Below are 20,224 nucleotides of genomic sequence, written 5' to 3' on the forward strand. Positions count from 1 at the left end.
TTCAGAAACAAAAATCTGTGAGTCCATAGAGACTAAAAAAAACAGAAAAAATAGCAAGATGGAAAAGATGAAAAACAGAATGCCAATTAATAAATGTGGAAAGAATAATAGCATTTTAAAAATCAGTTCTTTGTAATTATCAGTGTAGTGGTTGAATTAGACAAAGATCATCAATTAATCTAAACCACTAAGAGGAAAGTTGTTGGGGAACAAAAAACATCCTTGTAGTCTCAAATTATTATTTGACATGTTACAAAGAGATAGCTATGCCCAGAAAAATAGAGTGATCTAACAGTTACTACATTTACTGAGTTGTCCAGCTAATAAGCAAGTCAGTAGTGAGATGGCTCAGTGTTGTGTGCATCCTGATGTGATGCAGTGGGAGGTGCTCTGCAAGCCCCTGTGTGGTGGCCTTGATAAAGTTCTTTGATCTAAATTTAATGATGTGGAAATTGACACATCTAGAATGTGTGGGTAGGATGTTGGACAGTTGGGCAGGGCTTTTAAAAGGAGTCAGTGCTCTGATAGACAAAGAAAAGTCGTGGATGGAACAGAAGAATGGGGGAGAATATTCTGGAATTGGCAGTTGCAAAGCATGAACTTTGAATGGATTGGAGGGAACAACTGTAAAGGAGATTTGGGGGACAATTGTGGAAACTTGAATGTGGTGTGTATGTTGATACTTTGTTGTTGTTCAGTCTCTAAGTCATGTCCAACTGTTTTTGAAACCATCAGCTACAGGCTTCCCTCCAGTGTTGATACTAAACATGATTTTCTTGAGTGTGGTAATGGAGATGTGGTTGCAAAGAAAAATGTCCTAGTTTGCTTTTTTTGGCAGGTACATACATGCTAATGTATTTAGAAGTGTAGTATTATGATGTCCACAGCATATTTTCAGATGGTTTGATAAAATAGTATGGCACAATAGAAACAGTTGATGATTACATGAGGAGAAAAGGGTGTTATGTGTATTTCCTGTGGGTTTGAAATTTTTCTGTGGGCTTGAAATTTTTCATAATTATCAAAAATGAGTTTTTTAAAAAACTTAAATTTTAGAGATGAGCATGGATTATCCAAAAGAATATTAACTACAGTGATAAAAGCATGAAAAAAGCTGGTAATTGCGATTGAAGACCTTGACATTTTACATCTGAATAGGATTTTAATAATGGCTTAGCATACCATCCTTTAAAAAAAAACAAATTTTATACAAACCTAGTACTGAAAAAAAAATTCCTGAATTTCTTTCGGTGTTAAGCTGGGACAGTACTGCCTACAAAATAGGGATTGGCACCTTAAATCCTTTCTAGTCCTTTCATTTTTGGACTCTGGAAAGTCCAGCTGTTACAGGAGTTATTTTGTTTCTTTAATTACTTCAGCCAAATATGATACTTGTTATATTATTAATGGGTTTGTTAAACTTTCAGGGGATACTGATTGTTTCAAAATATCTGATAAAAGTTACAGACCTTCCTGAAGAAAGTTCACAAACTTTCTCTTAGAGAGTCCATTCTTCATGCGCCTAAGAACAATAGCTTTGACTAAATAAAATGTTTCTAGTAGTTTCTTCAGTAAAAGTTAAACCAGTGTGTCTCATAGAAACCTCATTAATTAACACTTCCTTGTTCCACTGGTTGATGTACATAATGATAATTCAAAGATAGTATCCCCCTCTATCTTTTTGAAACATCAAAGAAAGATAAGGTTAGTGAGGGATTTTTGAAATTTTTGAAACAATCTCAAACTTACAGAGTTGCAAGTATATTATCAAGAACCTTTCTTTCTTTACTCCATTTGAGCATATGTTCCTGAAATGATGCTCCATCACTCTTGAATACTTCAGGATGGTAGTATATTTCCTATAAAGGACATTCTCCTATACAACCACAATATAGCCATCAAAACCAGGACATGAATATTGACACATTACTACCATTTAATCTTCAAACTCCTTTTACATTTTTCCAGTTGTCCCTATGATATCCTTGGGGTGTTTCGCCTTGGGTTTATCCTGTTTGGGACTCTCTGAGTTTCTTGGACTTGGGTGGCTATTTCCTTCCCCATTTTAGGGAAGTTTTCAGCTATTATCTCCTCGAGTATTTTCTCATGGCCTTTCTTTTTGTCTTCTTCTGGGACTCCTATGATTCGAATGTTGGGGTGTTTCACGTTGTCCCAGAGGTCCCTGAGGTTGTCCTCATTTCTTTTGATTCTTTCTTCTTTTTTCTTCTCTGCTTCATTTATTTCCACCATTTTATCTTCTACCTCACTTATCCTATCTTCTGTCTCTGTTATTCTACTCTTGGTCCCCTCCAGAGTGTTTTTGATCTCATTTATTGCATTATTCATTTTTAATTGACTTTTTTTTATTTCTTCTAGGTCTTTATTAAACATTTCTTGCATCTTCTCAATCTTTGTCTCCAGGCTATTTATCTGTAACTCCATAACTTGTAACTTGTAACTTTCAAGATTTTGGATCATTTTTATTATCATTATTCTAAATTCTTTTTCAGGTAGATTCCCTATCTCCTCCTCTTTTGTTTGACTTGGTGGGCATTTTTCATGTTCCTTTACCTGCTGGGTATTTCTCTGCCTTTTCATCTTGTTTAGATTGCTGTGTCTGGAGTGGGCTTTCTGTATTCTGGAGGTCTGTGGTTCCTTTTTATTGTGGAGGTTTCACCCAGTGGGTGGGGTTGGACGATTGGCTTGTCAAGGTTTCCTGGTTAGGGAAGCTTGCGTTGGTGTTCTGGTGCATGGAACTGGATTTCTTCTCTCTGGAGTGCAATGGAGTGCCCAGTAAAGAGTTTTGAGATGGGTCTATGTCTTAGGTGTGACTTTGGGCAGCCTGTATGTTGACGCTCAGGGCTATGTTCCTGCATTGCTGGAGAATTTGCGTGGTATGTCTTGCTCTGAAATTTACTGGCTCTTGGGTGGTGGTTGGTTTCAGTGTAGGTATGGAGGCTTTTGGATGGTCTCTTATTTCTTAATGTTTCGTGTATTCAGGAGTTTTCTGGTGTTCTCAGGTTTTGGGCTTAAGTCTCCTGCCTCTGGATTTCAGTTTTATTCTTCTAGTAGTCTCAAGACTTCTCCAACTAAACAGCACTGATAATAAAACTTCTAGGTTAATGGTGAAAAGATTCTCCACCATGAGGGACACCCAGAGAGGTTCACAGAGTTACATGAAAAAGAGGAGAGGGAGGAGGGAGATAGAGATGAGCAGGAGGAGAAAAAGGGGGACTCAAGAGGAGAGAGACAGATCTACACAGTTGTCTGTTCCCAGAGTGTTCTCCATAGCCCAGACACCCACATAGATTCACAGAATTGGACTGGGAAGAGAAGGGGAAAGGAGGAAATAGAGGTGTTCTGAGGTAGAAAACGGAGAGTCAAAAGTGGGAGAGAGTAATCAACATACTCCTGAATAAAAATGGGAACTGAATATTGGATTCTTAAATGTCCAAAATTTATATCATATACTGAAAAACAAAAATTAAAAATCTAGAGTAGAGGTTAGACTCTTAAAGATACAATATTAAAAAGAAAAACACAAAAAAATTTAGAGATATATATGAAATTCAGTTTTAAAATAGGGTTTCTCTTTTTTTTTTTTTGCAAGGTTATAGTGAAATGAAAATGAAAATTAAGGAGTAGTAGAGGAGTAATAGAGGACTAAAAGAAAATAAGAAAAAAAGAAAAGAAAAGAAAAAAAATTTTTTTTTCCTAATTAAAAAAATTGTAAAAATATATGAAAATGAAAGTTAAGGAGTAGTGGGGGAGTAATAGGGATTTTAAAAGAAAATAAAAGAGAAAAAAATAAAAAAGGAAAAAAATTTTTTAATTAAAAAAAAAAGGTAAAAATATATCTAGGAATTTCTCTGGAGCTGTTGCGGTCAGTGTGGGTTCGGCTCAGTTTCAGATAGCTCCTCGTTCCAGCTTACACTTCTCGATATCTACAGGCCCCTTCCGGTGTAGTCGGTGTTACCTACAGGGATTTTAATCTGTTGCACCAGTCCCTTCTGAAGCGGTTCCCTTTGATTATTTGGCTTCTGTTTGCCCGTCTCTTCAGAGCCTAATTTCCGCCCTGACCCAGGCGGGCGGAGGTGGTCTCTAGTTCAGGTTCGCTAGTTCCCTCGCGCTGGGAAGAGGGAGGGGAACTGCTTTCCCCTCTACGCTGCTCAGGCTCCCGGCTGCTCTATATGGAGCGGGCCCTGCGTTGCGTGCGGTTCCAGCCCTCGGGTGTTCCACAAAAGTGGGGACTCGGTTGCCCCTGCATTTTGTGCCTTCCCCGGCCCAGCAGCTCAGGCAGCCAGGAGCTTGACGGGCGCACTCTCCGCGGGTGCGGCGCGCCTTCTCCCCTCCGAGGCCCCAGCCTCAGTTTCCGCGCCGCCGGTTGGGTGCGTGCACCTTGAGTTTAGCCGCGACCCTCCCTGCGGATGTTGACCATCCAGAATCTCAGAAAGTCTTTGGTTATAAACTGGAGGCCTGTTTGCAGTGTGGTAGGAGGTGCCGTCTCTGGGGCCGAGTTTGCCCCTTTCCCCTCCCCCCTTCCTGGGGGGCGGGGGGCTGGGCCGGTCAGCCGCGGGCTAGCTCTTCTCTGGACTTGCTCAGACCCTTTGTTCTGGGAACGGCCGGTTAATTTTCTCTCTCTCTTTTGATATCCCACAGTTTAAGTTGGAATCTCACAAAAGCTTCCTCCGATTGCCCTCAGGGCACTCAGGCCTGGTCCTTACCCTCAGCAATGCCGCCAGCTCCTCTCCGTTCCGCCCCTACTTGCTGGTGGCGGATGCGGCGTCTGGGGTACTTTTCTGCTGGGAGTTGCTTTTAGGCACATAATCTGTGGGTTTTATTTATTTTTCCCTCCCAGTTAGGTTGCCCTCCGAGATTCGAAAACTTCCCCCAGACCCGCCAGTGCGACAGTTTCCTGGTGTTTGGAAACTTTCTCTATTAAGACTCCCTTCCCGGACAGGTCTCAGTCCCTAGCTCTTTATCTCTCTTTCTACCTTTTATATTTTGTCCTACCTCCTTTCAAAGACAATGGGCTGCTTTTCTGGGCTCCTGATGTCCTCAGCTAGCGATCAGAAGTTGTTTTGTGAAGTTTGCTCTGCGTTCAATTGTTCTTTTGATGAATTTGTAGGGGAGAAAGTGGTCTCCCCGTCCTATTCCTCCGCCATCTTCCTATGATATCCTTTATAGCAGTACTTTGAACATTTAATCCAGGACTCTTTTTCATAGTACCAGTGGTTTTCACTCATTAGGCAAGAAGCTCTTTGCAAAAGAATCCGTATGAAAAATGGAAAAATTTAGTTTTCTATAACTCTTCCCAAACACAGTACCCACCAGTCTACATTTGCGTGTTGCTCCTAAATAGGTTCTGCAGAACCTTAATTACTTTCTGGAACACGGTTTCAAAATCTTCAGATTATATGAGGCTGCATCTATTAATAGCCTTCTCCACTTTTTGTGTTAATTGTGGGAAAAGGTAGCCTCAATGTCTTTAAAAAAATTTTTAAATGGAAAGTTTCCAACACCACACATGCAAATAGGATAATACAATAAACCCTCATGTAGCCAATCACCCAGCTTCATTAATTACGAACAGTTTGCTAATCTTATTTTATAAAGTTATTTCTTTTTTACTGAAATATGTTAAAGCTATCCCAAACATAATATCATTTTACCCCTAAATAGTATAAATCTGAAGGATTAAAAGCACAACTACAATACCATATCATGCCTAACAATGTTCCTTAGTATTATCTTATACCTAGTCCATGTTCAAACTTTATCAGCTTTCATAGTTGATTTGCTTAAGTCAGGATCCAGACAAGAGCCTTATGTTACACCTTATTAGTCGTTTTAAGTCTCTTTTCATTTTAATAGTCTCCTTTTTGAAAATACCATCTATTTATTGACAAAGTTTGTTCATTTATCCTATAGAAGTTCCCATATTCTGAATTTGATTAAATGATTCTTAGCCGTATTTAACTTTCCTTTTTTTTACTTTTCAAGAAAATTTCCTAATGGTTCTTCTGTTCATTGCATCAGGAGGTACATATATGTCTGTACCACCCACTTTTAGTGATTGGAGTAAATAGTATTTTCAAAGTTTTTTTATTAAATTGCAGTATACCCAAAAGTGGCTCAGACAGTAAAGAGTCTGCTTGCAGTGTGGGAGACCCGGATTCAATCCCTGGGTCGAGAAAATCTCCTGGAGAAGGAAATGGCAACCCACTCCAATATCCTTGCATGGAAAATTCCATGGGTAGAATAGCCTACAGTCCATGGGTCGCAAAGAGTTGGACACGACTGAGTGACTTCACTTTTATTTTTTCAAAGTGCACACATCTTAAGTGTACAACTTGATGAATGTTACATGTCTACATATGTGTGACCTCTACCCACGTCATTTCCCGCACTCCAGAAAGCTCCCTCAGTCAGAAAGGCTTCTTTTCCCAGTCAACCTCCATCCTGTAGGTAACCAGTATTTTAGCTTTTATCAGCTAAGTTAGGGAGTTTCCATTCTGTCCTCCATTTTGAATGGTAACCTGTATCTGATGATTAAGAAAAATTTTGTTTTTAATTTTGACATAATTTCAAACTTACAGAAATATTCTAAGAATAGTACAAATAATTCCCAGATGCTGTTTAGCCATATTCCTCAAGTATTATCATTGTATTACATTTGGTTTATCATTTATTCTCTCTCCTTCTCTTTCCCTCCCCCTATTTATATGGGGGGAGGAAGATATATATATATATACACACACACACACACACACACACATATATATATATAAATATACATATATTTTTATGAACTCTGTAGGTGTAATTTGTAAACAGAATGCTCTTTATCTCTAAAAATAGAACGTTCACCTAAATAACCATACTACAGTTGTCAAAATCAGGAAATTAACATTGATACAACACTGTTAGCTACTTTACAGACCTCATTAAGATGTTGTCAGTTGTTCTAGTAATGTCCTTTATAGAAAAAGAAAGTTACAGATCAGGAGTTTCATTCAATTGCCATGTCTTTTTAATCTAGAACAGTGCCTTAGTTTTTTTCTTTTATAGTCTTGAAAATATTTATGAATACAGGCCAGTTATTTTATAGATTTCCTCTCAATTTAGGTTGGTCTGATTTTTCTTCTCGATTAGATATGAGTTATGCATTTTTTCCTGGAATATTGCAGATATTGTGTAATGTCAGAGTGTTCCATTTTTGGTAATAGTAACTTTAATCATCTGATTGAGGTAATGTCAGTCAAGTTTCTCCACTAAGAAACTTCTGACCTCCATTGTAAAGTTATTATTTTTCCCTTTTGTAATCAATGTGTCTTGGGCAAACACTTTGAGAGTGTTTCCTTATCAAGTGATAATATACCAGTTTCAGCATCCATTTGTGATTTTTGACTTAAATCAGTTATTACTGAACTTGTTGCCAAATGGCAGTTTTCTAAGTTCATTATTTCATCTGTATTTGGAACATTTGGGAACAGTTTCTCCCTATCCTCCATTTATGTGTGTGTTGAGGGATATATTTACTTACTGTCACTGTGGATTCATGGATGTATATTTTTATCTGATAGTGACTGTGCTTATTGCTATTGGATCTGATGATTTTTAGTAGTGAACATACTAGGCATTTAAGGACAGCTTTTGAGATACCATTTATTAATTCTAACCTCACATTTTGGAAAAGTACTAAAATGTAAGTTCATAAAGAGGATGGAATAGAGAAGTCTTTATTTCTTGGTTTGGTCCAAACGTTAACCAGTGACTTTATTTGATATGTAATTTACACTGTAAACATAAAAATATGTATCCTTTGGCCCCCTTACTTCCACCTCTAGCTATTTATCCTATGGATATACTTTACAAGATTATTAAAAAGATTATTATATTATCTTATGGTATATTAATACCTTTTAAGATTATCTATTTGTTATGGAAGATTGAAGCTAACTTAAGTATCTCTCATTAGGCATATTTGTTCTTTTTGTAGCTTTTTACTTTGAATTAGTTAAATTTTAAATATTCATATACTGGAGATCTAAAATTACTGAAACACTTTAAACACAAGAATTTTAATCAAACTAAAATGTTCTTGCATAGTTCCTCTGTAGGTATAAGTATATAATATGTTATGTTTTCATTGTTTTGGTAGATGACAGTAGTGGAAAAATTGTTGAGAAGTTAGCAGCTTTATTCATATGCCATGTATATATACTTTATAGAATCCTGGGAATAAAAATGAATCCTTGCTTTGTTTTCTTTTGGCAGCATGCATATGCACTAGAACTTCTATTTGATCAGTTGCATGAAGGAGCTAAAGCTCTTGATGTAGGATCTGGAAGTGGAATCCTTACTGCGTGTTTTGCACGTATGGTAAGAGCTTTATTTACTATTCTGGCCCCAACAGAAGCATATTATATGATTTGGCTGTGTATCTTTTTCACTAGCAGTTTTTGAAGGTTTTCTTTCTTTTTAAATTCTGTTAAGATAGCAATTAGAATATATGTCACCTAGGATTTCTTTTTGTTGTGATGGTGACAGAACATTCAGTTGAACTCTGGCAGAACTAGAAGGGAATTATTTGGTTATATCATGGAAAAGTCTAGAGGTCTCTCTGGCTTCTTATATGGCTGGATTCAGAGAAAGATCTCAAGTTGTTATGGACAGTGAGTTTCTCTCTGGTTCTTGGTTTGACTTGGCTCTCCTCCACAAGTTCTCTGCATTCTCCGATATGCTTTTCTCTTGTGATCACACAGTGGCAACCAAGAGCTCCCAAATTTCATTCTTATAAGTTCTCATCTGGCAGAACCGAATACAACCTGATATACAAACAATAGGTTTATTAGGTTTGAAGGAGAGCTCTTTTTACATTAAGAAAAATTAATGCATTTTTATTTTATTTTATTATACTGCAAATTTCATCATCAGAGGCTTATCCGATAATGCCTATTCTGAGTTTAAGTCTGGAGGCACACTCAGGCACCTTGGAGTAAAAGTTTGTCTGTGCTCAGATAATCAAGTCAGGTTGATTATGAAAAATCTATACCTGGAGGCCAGCTTGGAAGGTTATGGTCTAGTTAAGTTAGGATTTATGGGTCCTTTTTGACTAGAATCCATTTAATTTGCTATGAATGTATAATTGGCAGGCTATTAGAATGTAAGCTCCAGAGTGGTGGGAATTTTGTCTGAGTTTTTTTCATTGATGTATCCTAAGCCTCCAGAACAGTGCCAGGCACACAATAAGGATTCAGATATTCCTTTTCAGTTGTTTGACTTGTTTTGTATAAATTTAACCCTCAGTAATGGGCTGGATGGCATCACCAACTCGATGGACATAAGTTTGAGTAAACTCCGGGAGTTGGTGATGGACAGGGAGGCCTGGCGTGCTGCAGTTCATGGGGTCGCAAAGAGTCGGACACGACTGAGTGACTGAACTGAACTGAACTGAATGGGATGTAATTAAATACTAGAAATGGTGTTTAATTAATGACTTGTTTTCTACACTTGACTGTTTATGGTTTCAGAGGCATTATCATTTTTTAAAAAGTCATTTTATTTCTGAGTTATCTTTTTGAGAATGATACTAATTAATGTTTTTCATACGTTTACCATGTGCTGGTCAGTGTTCACGATGCTTTTCATGTATTCTCTTATTAGTCCTCATGTCATTTATGGGGTAGGTACCCACTTCCTCCTCACTTTACAGCTGAGGAACCTGATTGATAGAATAACTTGTCAAGGTTGTATAGTTGTAAGTAAGAAACTTAGATGTAAACCCAGATAGTCTGACTTCAGAGTCTTTATTGTGTTAATTTTGTTCTACAGTTAATATTTATATTTAGGGTCTTTTGATATTTTTATGTATTTTTATATTTCCCATATGTGGCAACAGGATCAGTATAGAAATTCCTATAAAATTTTTATGTATCTGTTTTATGTTTAAAGTCACACTTTTCAATGGAATTTAAATAAAAAATGGTTGCACTAATAGCTACCATTTAATATTGGTAGCTAAGTCCCATTTCAGGGTTCTGGGTCTGAAAAAAATGAAGGAAGATACCATTTTTCTTAGTATTATACATTTTTATAATTCTAGCTTTGTAATTACTGACATATCATCATTCACTTAGGGTTATGGCTGAGAAAGTTGTATTTGCCAAATAATATATAATAAACTGAGTGTTTAACAATCAAATTAGAGGCTTAAACTGTTTATTTGTCCTGATTTCTCATTGCTGAATATGACTTTGGATAAAGAAATAATTTATTGACACCTTATAAAAACTAATTAAAACCATTGAATTATTCTCACTTCTAGGTTGGACCTAGTGGAAAAGTCATAGGAATTGACCACATTAAAGAGCTAGTAGATGACTCAATAAATAATGTCAGAAAGGATGATCCAATGCTTTTGTCTTCAGGGAGGGTGCAACTGGTTGGTAAGTATCAGAGAGCTTTGAAAATTTCCTCTCTGGAGAATTTTTGTTTTCAGAAAAGTCCCATGCAAGCGACAATAGTATTCAGAGCTAATTATTGCTTTTTTTTTTTTAACATTCACTTTTACGTACTAAGCAAGAAAATAAACTAAAATGTTATGCTGCTTCCGCCTTGACCACGGGTGACATGACTGTTAACCGTTTCAGAAGATGTCATGTTGAGTTCTCTCTTCACTGCTTCTTTAAGAAGTGACATCAGAGTAATCAGTGTGGAATGTAGACAATGTAAGCGGTACACAGAGGTGTGTAAGGTAAAGAAAGCCTCTTTTTTTCCTCAGGTTTTTAGACATATAAATATATGTATGAATAAATTGTACACACACACACAGTTTTTAGATTGACTTATACTCTACATATTGTTCTTTAGTTGGCTTCCCTGGTGACTCAGACAGTAAAGCGTCTGCCTGCAATGCGGGAGACCCGGGTTCGATCCCTGGGTCAGGAAGATGCCCTGGAGAAGGAAATGGCAACCCACTCCAGTACTCTTGCCTGGAAAATCCCATGGACGGAAGAGCCTGGTAGGTCATGGTCCATGGGGTCGCAAAGAGTCGGACACGACTGAGTAACTTCACTTTCCATTCAGTAGTATTTGTGGACACATTTCCATGTGAGTATGTTTTATATTGAGAAAAATAACAGACCTGAAAATATGCAGAAAACATAAATGTGAAGCTTACCAAGCACCTGTTTAATCACCACACTGATCAAGAAATAGGACTTTATCAGCACCTTGAGCGTCCTCTGCTTTCTGTTTCCTCATTGTAACTACCTCTCTTTTCCCTAGTGGTGACTAGTATCACTAGTTTTAGGCATTTACTACCTAATTGCAGTTCCATAAATGATGTTTAATATCTTCAATGTTAGCTTAATGGAATCATATGGTACATATTCTATGATGAATGACTTTTCATTCATTATTATGTTTGTAAGATTCATCCTTTTTGCATGGTGGTTGACTTTTATTGCTGTATAGCAGTCGAATGTAGGAACATTACCAAAATTTTTTTATTAATGCTACTGTAGATGGATGTTTTGGGTTGTTTCTGATTTAGAGATACTCACAGTGCTGCAGTGTACATAAGTCCAGATGCTGATATACACTCATCATACAAGCACTTATTTCTGTAGATGTGTTGCTACAAGTTCATAGAGTGACCATAGATATTGCAAAAATTGTTTTTTTAAGTGACTGAACCAACTTACATTCCCATCAGTAATATATCAAGGTTCCTATTGCTTCACCTCACAATCCCAATACTTGGGATGACTAAATTTTTCTCTTTACCCACTTAGTGTATGGTAGTATCTCTGTGGTTTTAATTTTGTATTTTAATATTAATCAGTGAAGTTGAACACTTTTTCATATGTTTGGCCATTTGGATTTCCTCTTTTGTGAAATGTCTATTCAGATATTGAGTTATTTATATTTTTCTTTTATTTGTAGGACTTTTATACACTAACCTTTTGTCTATTTATACATATTGTAAATCTCTTCTCCCACTCTGTGATCTGTCTTTTTACTCTCTTAACTGTTCTTTTTGATAATTAAAAACTCTTAATTTTAATATAGCCAGACTTACCCATTTCTTGTAGTGTTTTTTGTATCCTATTTAAGGTACTCTGAAATCATGAAGATACATCCTTGAATTATTTCTCGGACATACTACCATTTTAACTTTTTACATTTAGATCTTTGATCTTTTTGACGTTCATTTTTGTGTATTCGTGAGGTGTGGGGTTCCAAGTGTCTATTTTTTCTTTGAATTATCCATTGTCCCAGCATCACTTAGTTAAGTGATTTTAAAAAGATCTGTCCTTTTGCCGCTTTAAACCCCCTGTAATTCTTCACGCTGGGTAATTCTGTCAGAACAGGTGTTTACAGCACTGTTTTCTTTCAGTGGGGGATGGACGAATGGGATACGCCGCAGAAGCCCCTTACGATGCTATTCACGTGGGAGCTGCAGCCCCAGTTGTGCCCCAGGCAGTGAGTTGGTTTTTTTTTTTTCTGTGTTTGTCTACTTCATTCAATTAAAGCTCTTAAACATTTATAGGAAATGACTTCTGTTGATGTTGAAAATACCATCTATGTTACATTGTACCCCTTTTTTTTTTTGGCCGATAATTATGCTCAATTTTTTAAATTGAATTTTAATTTTAATTAGCTGTGTATTTTAATTATTAGGCAGTTTTTTTTCATATACAAACAGTTGTATAAATGATATGAAGATGACTAAGCCACAGCTCGTGACTGTCTTATTTCGAGCAGTATTTGATTCAACTAAGAACTAGTACACCAGTAAAATTGGGCAATTCCCTCTGGAGTTCATGACCTGGTAATCACTTGGTGTGTTATGTACAAGACTATGTTAGGTGCATGGGTAAGACCAGGAAGTATTTGTCATACATCTTATCCTCACTGACTTTACTAGAAGAGATCTATCGTACATATGTCAGAGAAATGAATGATTTGATAGCATATCGTCAGCATATGATAGATATTGAAGGGAAAAGAAAATATGCACTGTAGGAGTTCAGAGGAAGGGGAGTATGTTGTATAGAATAGTGAAGGAGATTTCATACAGTAATAAAATTTGAACTGAATCTTGAATAGTAGGAAGAAGGAAATCTTAATTTGCATAGTTGCAATGAGAAGGTAGGATATTCCAGTAGTGTATATTACATAGTCAAGGAAATATTTAAGTACAAAATTGAGTTTTCATTTTAGTAAGACTCTGATAAACTTATGTCAGCCCAAATAATCCTTGGCTTAGATTTCTATTACATGTGATTTTTACACAGTTCTTAACTAGATGACAAGGGGCTAAAATTGACTCTGTCTCTTTTGCCCAGTCTCATTAACTCCCCAACCTGGACGTAGTTTTGTGTGTGTTTACACAGTTATGAGGAGCTGAAAGTTTGGAGATTTGTTCTGATTACTGACTTGTTACTCATTGGCTGAATGACTTTAGGAAAATGAACTATTCTCTCTGGCCCTGTTATCTATTTTTTTAAAAAGACCAAACTAGTAGTTTTTAACAGAAGTATTAACATGATGTAGAAAGTTGTACAAGTCATAAGTAAATAATGAATTTTCATATACGAACACATGATCAGTAGGTTTTTTTTTTAACTTCTTAAACTTTTTTTGTTTTTTGAAAATATTGGCAACCTAGGAAGAACAATTAAAATATAAAATAGAAATGTGTTTAAATGAAAGATTCTTGGGGACGGGACTCATCTTCCCTACTAAGATCCTAAGATGATCTTGAAGGGCATTTCTGGCTTTAGCTCAGTATGAATTTGAACATTTGTAGTCGCAGGTGGAGTATTATTTGGGGGGTGGCTCTTTACATCTGATTAAATTTGAAGATAGACATACATGCTGGAGGCGCTTTCCAGTTTTAAGATAATAGAGTCAGGATGTTTATGCCTCCTTTGGATACCGCCTCGTAACAGCTAGAAAAACAAGAAACAAGAAATATGAAACTCTATATTCAGTTATCTAGGAGATTATACTTAACAGTCCTGAATGCTACAGTGTATGAAGACAGAAAAGCAGATGGAGTAATAACTGACCTGAAAGGGTGGAGGAAGCTAAACCAAAGAGACTACAGAGGGGAATATCAGTGCAGAGGCCGTTTGTTTTGCAGAACTCAGCAACAGCTTAAAAACTGGAGGCATCAGGACCTTGGAAACCAGAGATGACATTGTGGCCTGAAAAGAGGAGCTGCTGCTTGAAATTCTTTATGAGGAACAATCAGCCCTAAGCCCTAAGAAAATTTCCAAGAACTGAAAGACATGATTCTGTAGTTTAAAAACATCTATTGAGTACCTAGTATAATGAATTTTTTAAAAGGGGGGGGACCCACAGTATCACCATGAAATTTCAGAGTGTTATAAAGAGAATATTCTAAAAGTTTCCAGGAAAACAAAATGGATCATTCATTAAGGGTCAGTAATCAGAAAGGCATCAATCTGTAGATAAGCAGCATTAGAATGAACAAGTCAGAGGCAAAGCATCACAATTGTGAACTGAAAATGATTTCCAGTTTCCAGTCTTGAATCCTGTACCTGCACATATCACTAAATACATAGAAGAAAGATAATTTTAGACTTGCAAATCTCAATCTCTTTAAAAGTATTCCACAGTACTGTTTCACAGAATACTTCTGGAGGAATTGCTTTAAATGTCATCAAAAAATGAGGGAGTAGAGAGACAGTGGGAGAAACCAGAAGGAAGCAGCCATGGCGTCTAGGAAGGTAGGACAGCTTGTTCAGGAGAGAAATGGTCAGAGTTGCCAGTATTGTTGCAAAGGGAAGTCCCAGCATGACAGCTATGCAGCAGGCCCGGAGACTAACCAGTCCAGATTTAGAGCAGAGGAGGAAAAGAACTAGAAGGGAGCCTACAAAAAAAGAGAGAGAAGTAAAAGAAAAAAGGAAGGTGCTTGTAAATAGATTTGACTGTATAAAAATTTCGTCAAGAAGCTGTTGGGAGAAACAGTTACAAAGAAAATTAAGTGAGTGAAAAAAAAGGAAAAAGCTTCAGTTTTTAACTGCAGAGAAAACAACTATTCTATAAGAAAGGAAACAGTAACTGAGTACCTCTTGGCTCAGGTGCAAGTTATGTTTACACAGTCATAACAGAAAACGGTTTTCATAAAAAAATGATATTGGTTGGATTAGGGGAAAGAAGCAGAATGCAGCTGGCCCTTTGTATCCAAGGGTTCCACATTCAAGGATTCAACCAATCACAGATCGAAAATATTCAGAAAAAATTTTCCAGAAAGTTCCAAAAAGCAGAGAACTTGAATTTGTTGTTGCAGTTTGAAGTTGTACCTGGCAACTGTTTACATGGTGTATGCCTTGTATTAAATGTAATAAGTAATCTAGAGATGATTTAAAGTACATGGGATGTATAGGTTATATGGAAGTACTACACCATTGTCTATAAGGAACTTGCATGTCTGTGGATTTTGGTATCAGAGATAAGGTCCTGGGACCAGCCCCCCTTGGATACTGAGGGACAGGTGTTCATGTATGAGAGCTTAGTCCTCATCTGGCATATAATTTGAAGTAGAAAAGGAAATGTTATTCAGGGTGGTGACTATAATTAATACTATGTTAATTATTGACTATATTGACTATAGTTAATAATACTATATTATATAATTAAAAGTTGCTAAGAGAGTAAACCTTAAAAGTTTTCATCACAAGAAAACAATTGTAATTATGTGTGATAATAGATGTTAATTAAGTTTATTGTAGTAAGCATTTTACATTATATACATATATTGAATCATTATGTTGTACACCTAAAACTAACACAGTGTTTATATGTCAATTATATTTCAGTTAAAAAAAAATGACATGCTTTAGAAGTAAGCACTATAAAAAAAGACAGCTAAAAGGTTTTAAAATTAATGGATTAAAGGAGCAAGATTGAGGGAGAGGGAAGAAGCCTATTTTTTCATTGAAAATCTTGACATTTAGAGGAATTAAAAGGGAAAAAATAAGATAGACTTGCTGACAACCAGAATTTTAATTAAGGACACCCTTCTCTGGGAAGGTTTTTTTCCTTACTCTTTTTGATTGATGATCATCTTTCAGGCTGCATTCACATTGTAACATGTGACTTAAAAATTTTCTAACCAGAGGGGCTTTAACTGAGCAATTTTGGTTCTTCATTAACAGCGGCGTCCTCGTTCTAATGCTGCAGGGACCCCAGCCCTACCTTCCTTTATCACGTCATGCTGCCTGTGATCCTAAACTCAGTCATAAAACCAGAGTTCCCTTATCTCTGGTTCAGTGATGCCTTAAATTCTTAGATAGGATAGGGATTCCTTGCTGATTGTCTACACTTCCCCTCTTGCCTCCCAAACTACAAAGATTGATAACAGGCATACAGGAATTGAAATTTTCTGCTTTGCCTTTGGTCTTCTCAAGAGGATAGTCCATATTATGTGGTTCAACTCAAAGATTTTGAGCTTTGCAGTTGTACTAGGTACTATGTTTGATGCTAAGGGCACAAAGATGAATAAGACACAGTCCCCGTCATCAGAGAATTTGTACTGTAGTAGAGGAGGTCAGTAGTAAATGAGTAAGTGAGTAATTGAGTAACAAGTTTAACAATGGAAGAATGTATGCACTAAGTAAGGTACATTTCTGCTTTCTGCCCATGGACACTGAAAGTTGTGTATAGTGATATAAAATGACTATTAATAAAAAATCTATAACTTGGTGTGTGTGTCCTTTTCTCTTTCTTTTAGTTAATAGACCAGTTAAAGCCTGGTGGAAGATTGATATTGCCAGTTGGTCCTGCAGGTGGAAACCAGATGTTGGAGCAGTATGACAAGCTGCAAGATGGCAGTGTCAAAATGAAGCCTCTGATGGGAGTGATATACGTGCCTTTAACAGATAAAGAGAAGCAGTGGTCCAGGTGGAAGTGATTTTATCTTCTGCTCTTTCTTCTTCCACACACGCAAGGTGAAAGGGTGTGGATGTTCAGAGATCAGACTGCAAGAGCCACGTTTTTGGTTGTCACCTTTATGCTACTCCATTTTAACATCAGAAATTCACTACATTAAAAATGTAGAAAAGTTTTGCATGGTCTGTCCTTCTTTCGATTTAACTCATCTTTGGGAAAGTGGGGTGAGACTTGGTTGGCACAAAGGTGTTTTTCTTTTTAAAGAGGCTGTCAGTCACGCTTTCTAAATTTTACTTTATTATCAGCCACTCTGTTTCTATATTGACAACTAATTTTTATATCTGCTATATGGTCATGGAAATGAAGGCTTTCATCTGAAGAGAAGGGATCATTTCCTGCCCTAGTTCATCTTCTATTATAGCATTGTTGTGAAGAAAGAGAAGGGAAAAGATACTCTTGTCCCAGTTTTCGAAGGTGTCAAGGCCAGAGAGGACATTCTTGCTCTGAGCTTGACTTCTCTCTTTCAGTCAGGTTCATAGATGCCTGACAACCTGTGCCTGTTTTCTATCCTGCTGTTATTTCAGAACCACAGTAAGGAAGAAGCTTAACCATTTTATACAACAGACTGGCCAGTTGTTGAGCTCCTCTAAGTCCCTGGGGAGGGAAGGGGGTTCTGTGAGTGCCCAGGTCTCACACACCCACCCAAAGGGCCAACAGCATGTGGCATTTCTTCAGCACAGCATGGCTCGTTTAACGCCCACTTTTGTTTCTGTGTCTCAGCATCTTTGGATATTCTCTTTGAAGCCAAGCTTTCTCTGTTTCCTGTCTTCCTTCTTCCCCTGCCCACTCTCACCAGGGGGAGGGAGTGAGATCCATAAGTAAGACATTAGCTAAGACTACTTGAAATTACCTGCCAAAATAAGAAAGGTCTCATTGTTTCCTTGTTTTAGAATCTGTTTTTACTTGACAGAGGTACTTATTTTAAGATGATTTCTTAATTAATAAGTAAAATGGCGATTATAGATTTAATGTTGTTTTTCAGTCGCTAAGTAGTGTCTGACTCTTTGTGACCCCGTGAACTGCAACACACCAGGCTTCATAGACCTCTCAATTTTGTTTTCTGGAAAGAGGAAAGATGCCTTTTTAATGAATGTTTAACAGCAAAAGTGGTAATGAATCTTAACTCTGTTCAAAACTGAGTTTTACTTTTGATTAATTCTGACTGGCCATTTCTGTTAATCCTTATTAGGAAATGCATTTTAATTCTTCACCTAATGTAGTTGTTAATAAAGTTAAGGACTTCCCTTGTGGCTCAGCTGGTAAAGAATCCACCTGCGATGCAGGAGACCTGGGTTCAATTCCTGGATTGGGAAGATCCCCTGGAGAAGGGAAAGGCTACCCACTCCAGTATTCTGGCCTGGAGAATTACATGTATAGTCAGTCCATGGGGTCTTAAACAGCTGGGCATGACTGAGCGACTTTCACTTCACCATGTAGTTATAGCTGTTTTCTTTAAATTCTAACCTGGAGCACAGCCACTTCTTTAAAAAATTTTTTTAAAAGCTAGCAGTCTTGTCAATTAGAATCAGATATAGTTACAAACTTCCTTCACTTTGCTTCTAGTATGGCTATATAATTACAAAATATTATGATTGCTGCTCTATAAATGCAGCAAACATATCACTGATATTACTGAAATAGGGTATCAGGTAAGAGTGCTTTTTGTTTTTATAACCAGATATATACAAAACGAGTTTTGTTTTTATAACCAGAGGTAGATTTAGCTTGAAGGTAATGAAACTTAAGTTTCTGGGCCCTCACTTGCTTTGGGCCAGTCATGGCCTTATACCAAATTTTATATACATAGCCTCGTTTTTAGTGTACTTTTTTTTTTCCCCTTCATAAAGCAGTTCAACCTGCCCCCACCCTTACCCAATTATATAAGCTTCAGGCTTCCACTTACCTGTATTTTACCCCTGATAAGACTAAACTATTTGTATTAAATTTAGAATAATTTTTAAATCTATGGACAATTGTTCAGTCATTTACCGAATATTTAAATATATATATACTTGGTTTTCTTTTTGGCCTTCAACTTTTAAAAATACTGAGCAATTTTACATGTATGCACATAGGAAACTTTTCTCCAGTTGTACTAAGAGGATTTTCTATTTTTTTCTATTGCAAATTTACTATCTTTTCAAACACATTTTCGTATGTCCAAAGATGTAGTTATAATTACAGAGATAATCAGTTGCTTAGTTGTAAATCATGAAGTTTAAAGAATATAAAACAGAATCTGGAAATGAAGTTGAAAAAAAAAAACTGACGTTAAATTTGTGCTGAAAGAAATTATTAGAAAATAGAATGTTTGAAAGAGTAAAGCTAAATCAACGGTTAACTTAAAATCTTAAGGGCCCATTCATCTGCTATTCCTTTTTGTGTTCATAAATTGTCAGTCAAGGTCCAAGTGTGCTTAGCCAGGATTTTGAAGTGATTTTAATGAAGGGACTATTCAAAGAAACATGGGAAAAGTTATGGGAACCGGTGAAGGATGTGGCATAGCCAGGGACCAGGGATTTCCAAGGTGATGGTAGGAAGCTGTTACCTCTCTAGACTTAAAGGTGAGGAAACGATTTTACTGGAACCCACTGAGAGCAGAGACCGGGTGGGGAGTGGGGGTCTCTGACAGGAGCTGTAGCTATAGAGCGAAGCAGCTGCTCCCACATGTAGGAGTCACCTCAGCTCTCTCTGCCGCTGCCCTCTTCTCTCTACCAGGGCATCACAGCAGACAGACTTAACTTTAAGTCAGGGAGGAAGAGGTCCTCAGCCAGATGTAGTCTGAAGTCAGCTCTCACCACCTCCTTCCTTCCCCTTTCCTCGCATGGAGCAGGTATCTCTGCTTCTTTTTAAATTTAGGTATGAAAGAGATTTGAGAAGGTGTCTAGTTTTTATATGTCCTGTTTCTACTGCCATCAGGCTAACCTATGCTTAAACTGTCCTTGACAGGGAAAAAAAAATGCGTTTGTTTTAAATTGCCTTTGAAAAAGCAGTATCTAATACTTTTTTTTGGCAATTCTGTTAAATTTGTTAAGTATCTTCAGTGTGATGACCCCTCTAATACATCATTAATTCAACAAGTGTGTGCCCACTATGTGGGCCTTGCTGCAGGGCCAGGAATACACAGCTGTGAATTTGAAACTGACCATTCTAGTGGAACTTACAGTTAGGTAGAGGATCCAAAAAAGGAGACAAACAGGCAGTTAGCAGTGTGTTAACTCTGGCTTGAGGG

General features: G+C 37.0%; 1 protein-coding gene across 2 annotated transcripts in view; it reads left to right on the forward strand.

The window, feature by feature from the left end:
- The window catches only part of PCMT1 (protein-L-isoaspartate (D-aspartate) O-methyltransferase), a 42,978-nt gene that overhangs the window by 15,767 nt on the left and 6,987 nt on the right, over positions 1-20,224 (forward strand). For both annotated transcript variants that reach the window (XM_043457128.1, XM_043457127.1), the window contains exons 4-7: positions 8,281-8,385; positions 10,331-10,451; positions 12,407-12,492; positions 16,775-16,944. In XM_043457128.1, coding sequence (XP_043313063.1) covers positions 8,281-8,385; positions 10,331-10,451; positions 12,407-12,492; positions 16,775-16,944 — 482 coding nt within the window. The remainder of the gene's footprint in view (positions 1-8,280; positions 8,386-10,330; positions 10,452-12,406; positions 12,493-16,774; positions 16,945-20,224) is intronic.

The sequence above is a fragment of the Cervus canadensis genome, chromosome 33 (genome assembly GCF_019320065.1).
Source record: "Cervus canadensis isolate Bull #8, Minnesota chromosome 33, ASM1932006v1, whole genome shotgun sequence".
Taxonomy (NCBI): Eukaryota; Metazoa; Chordata; class Mammalia; order Artiodactyla; family Cervidae; genus Cervus; species Cervus canadensis.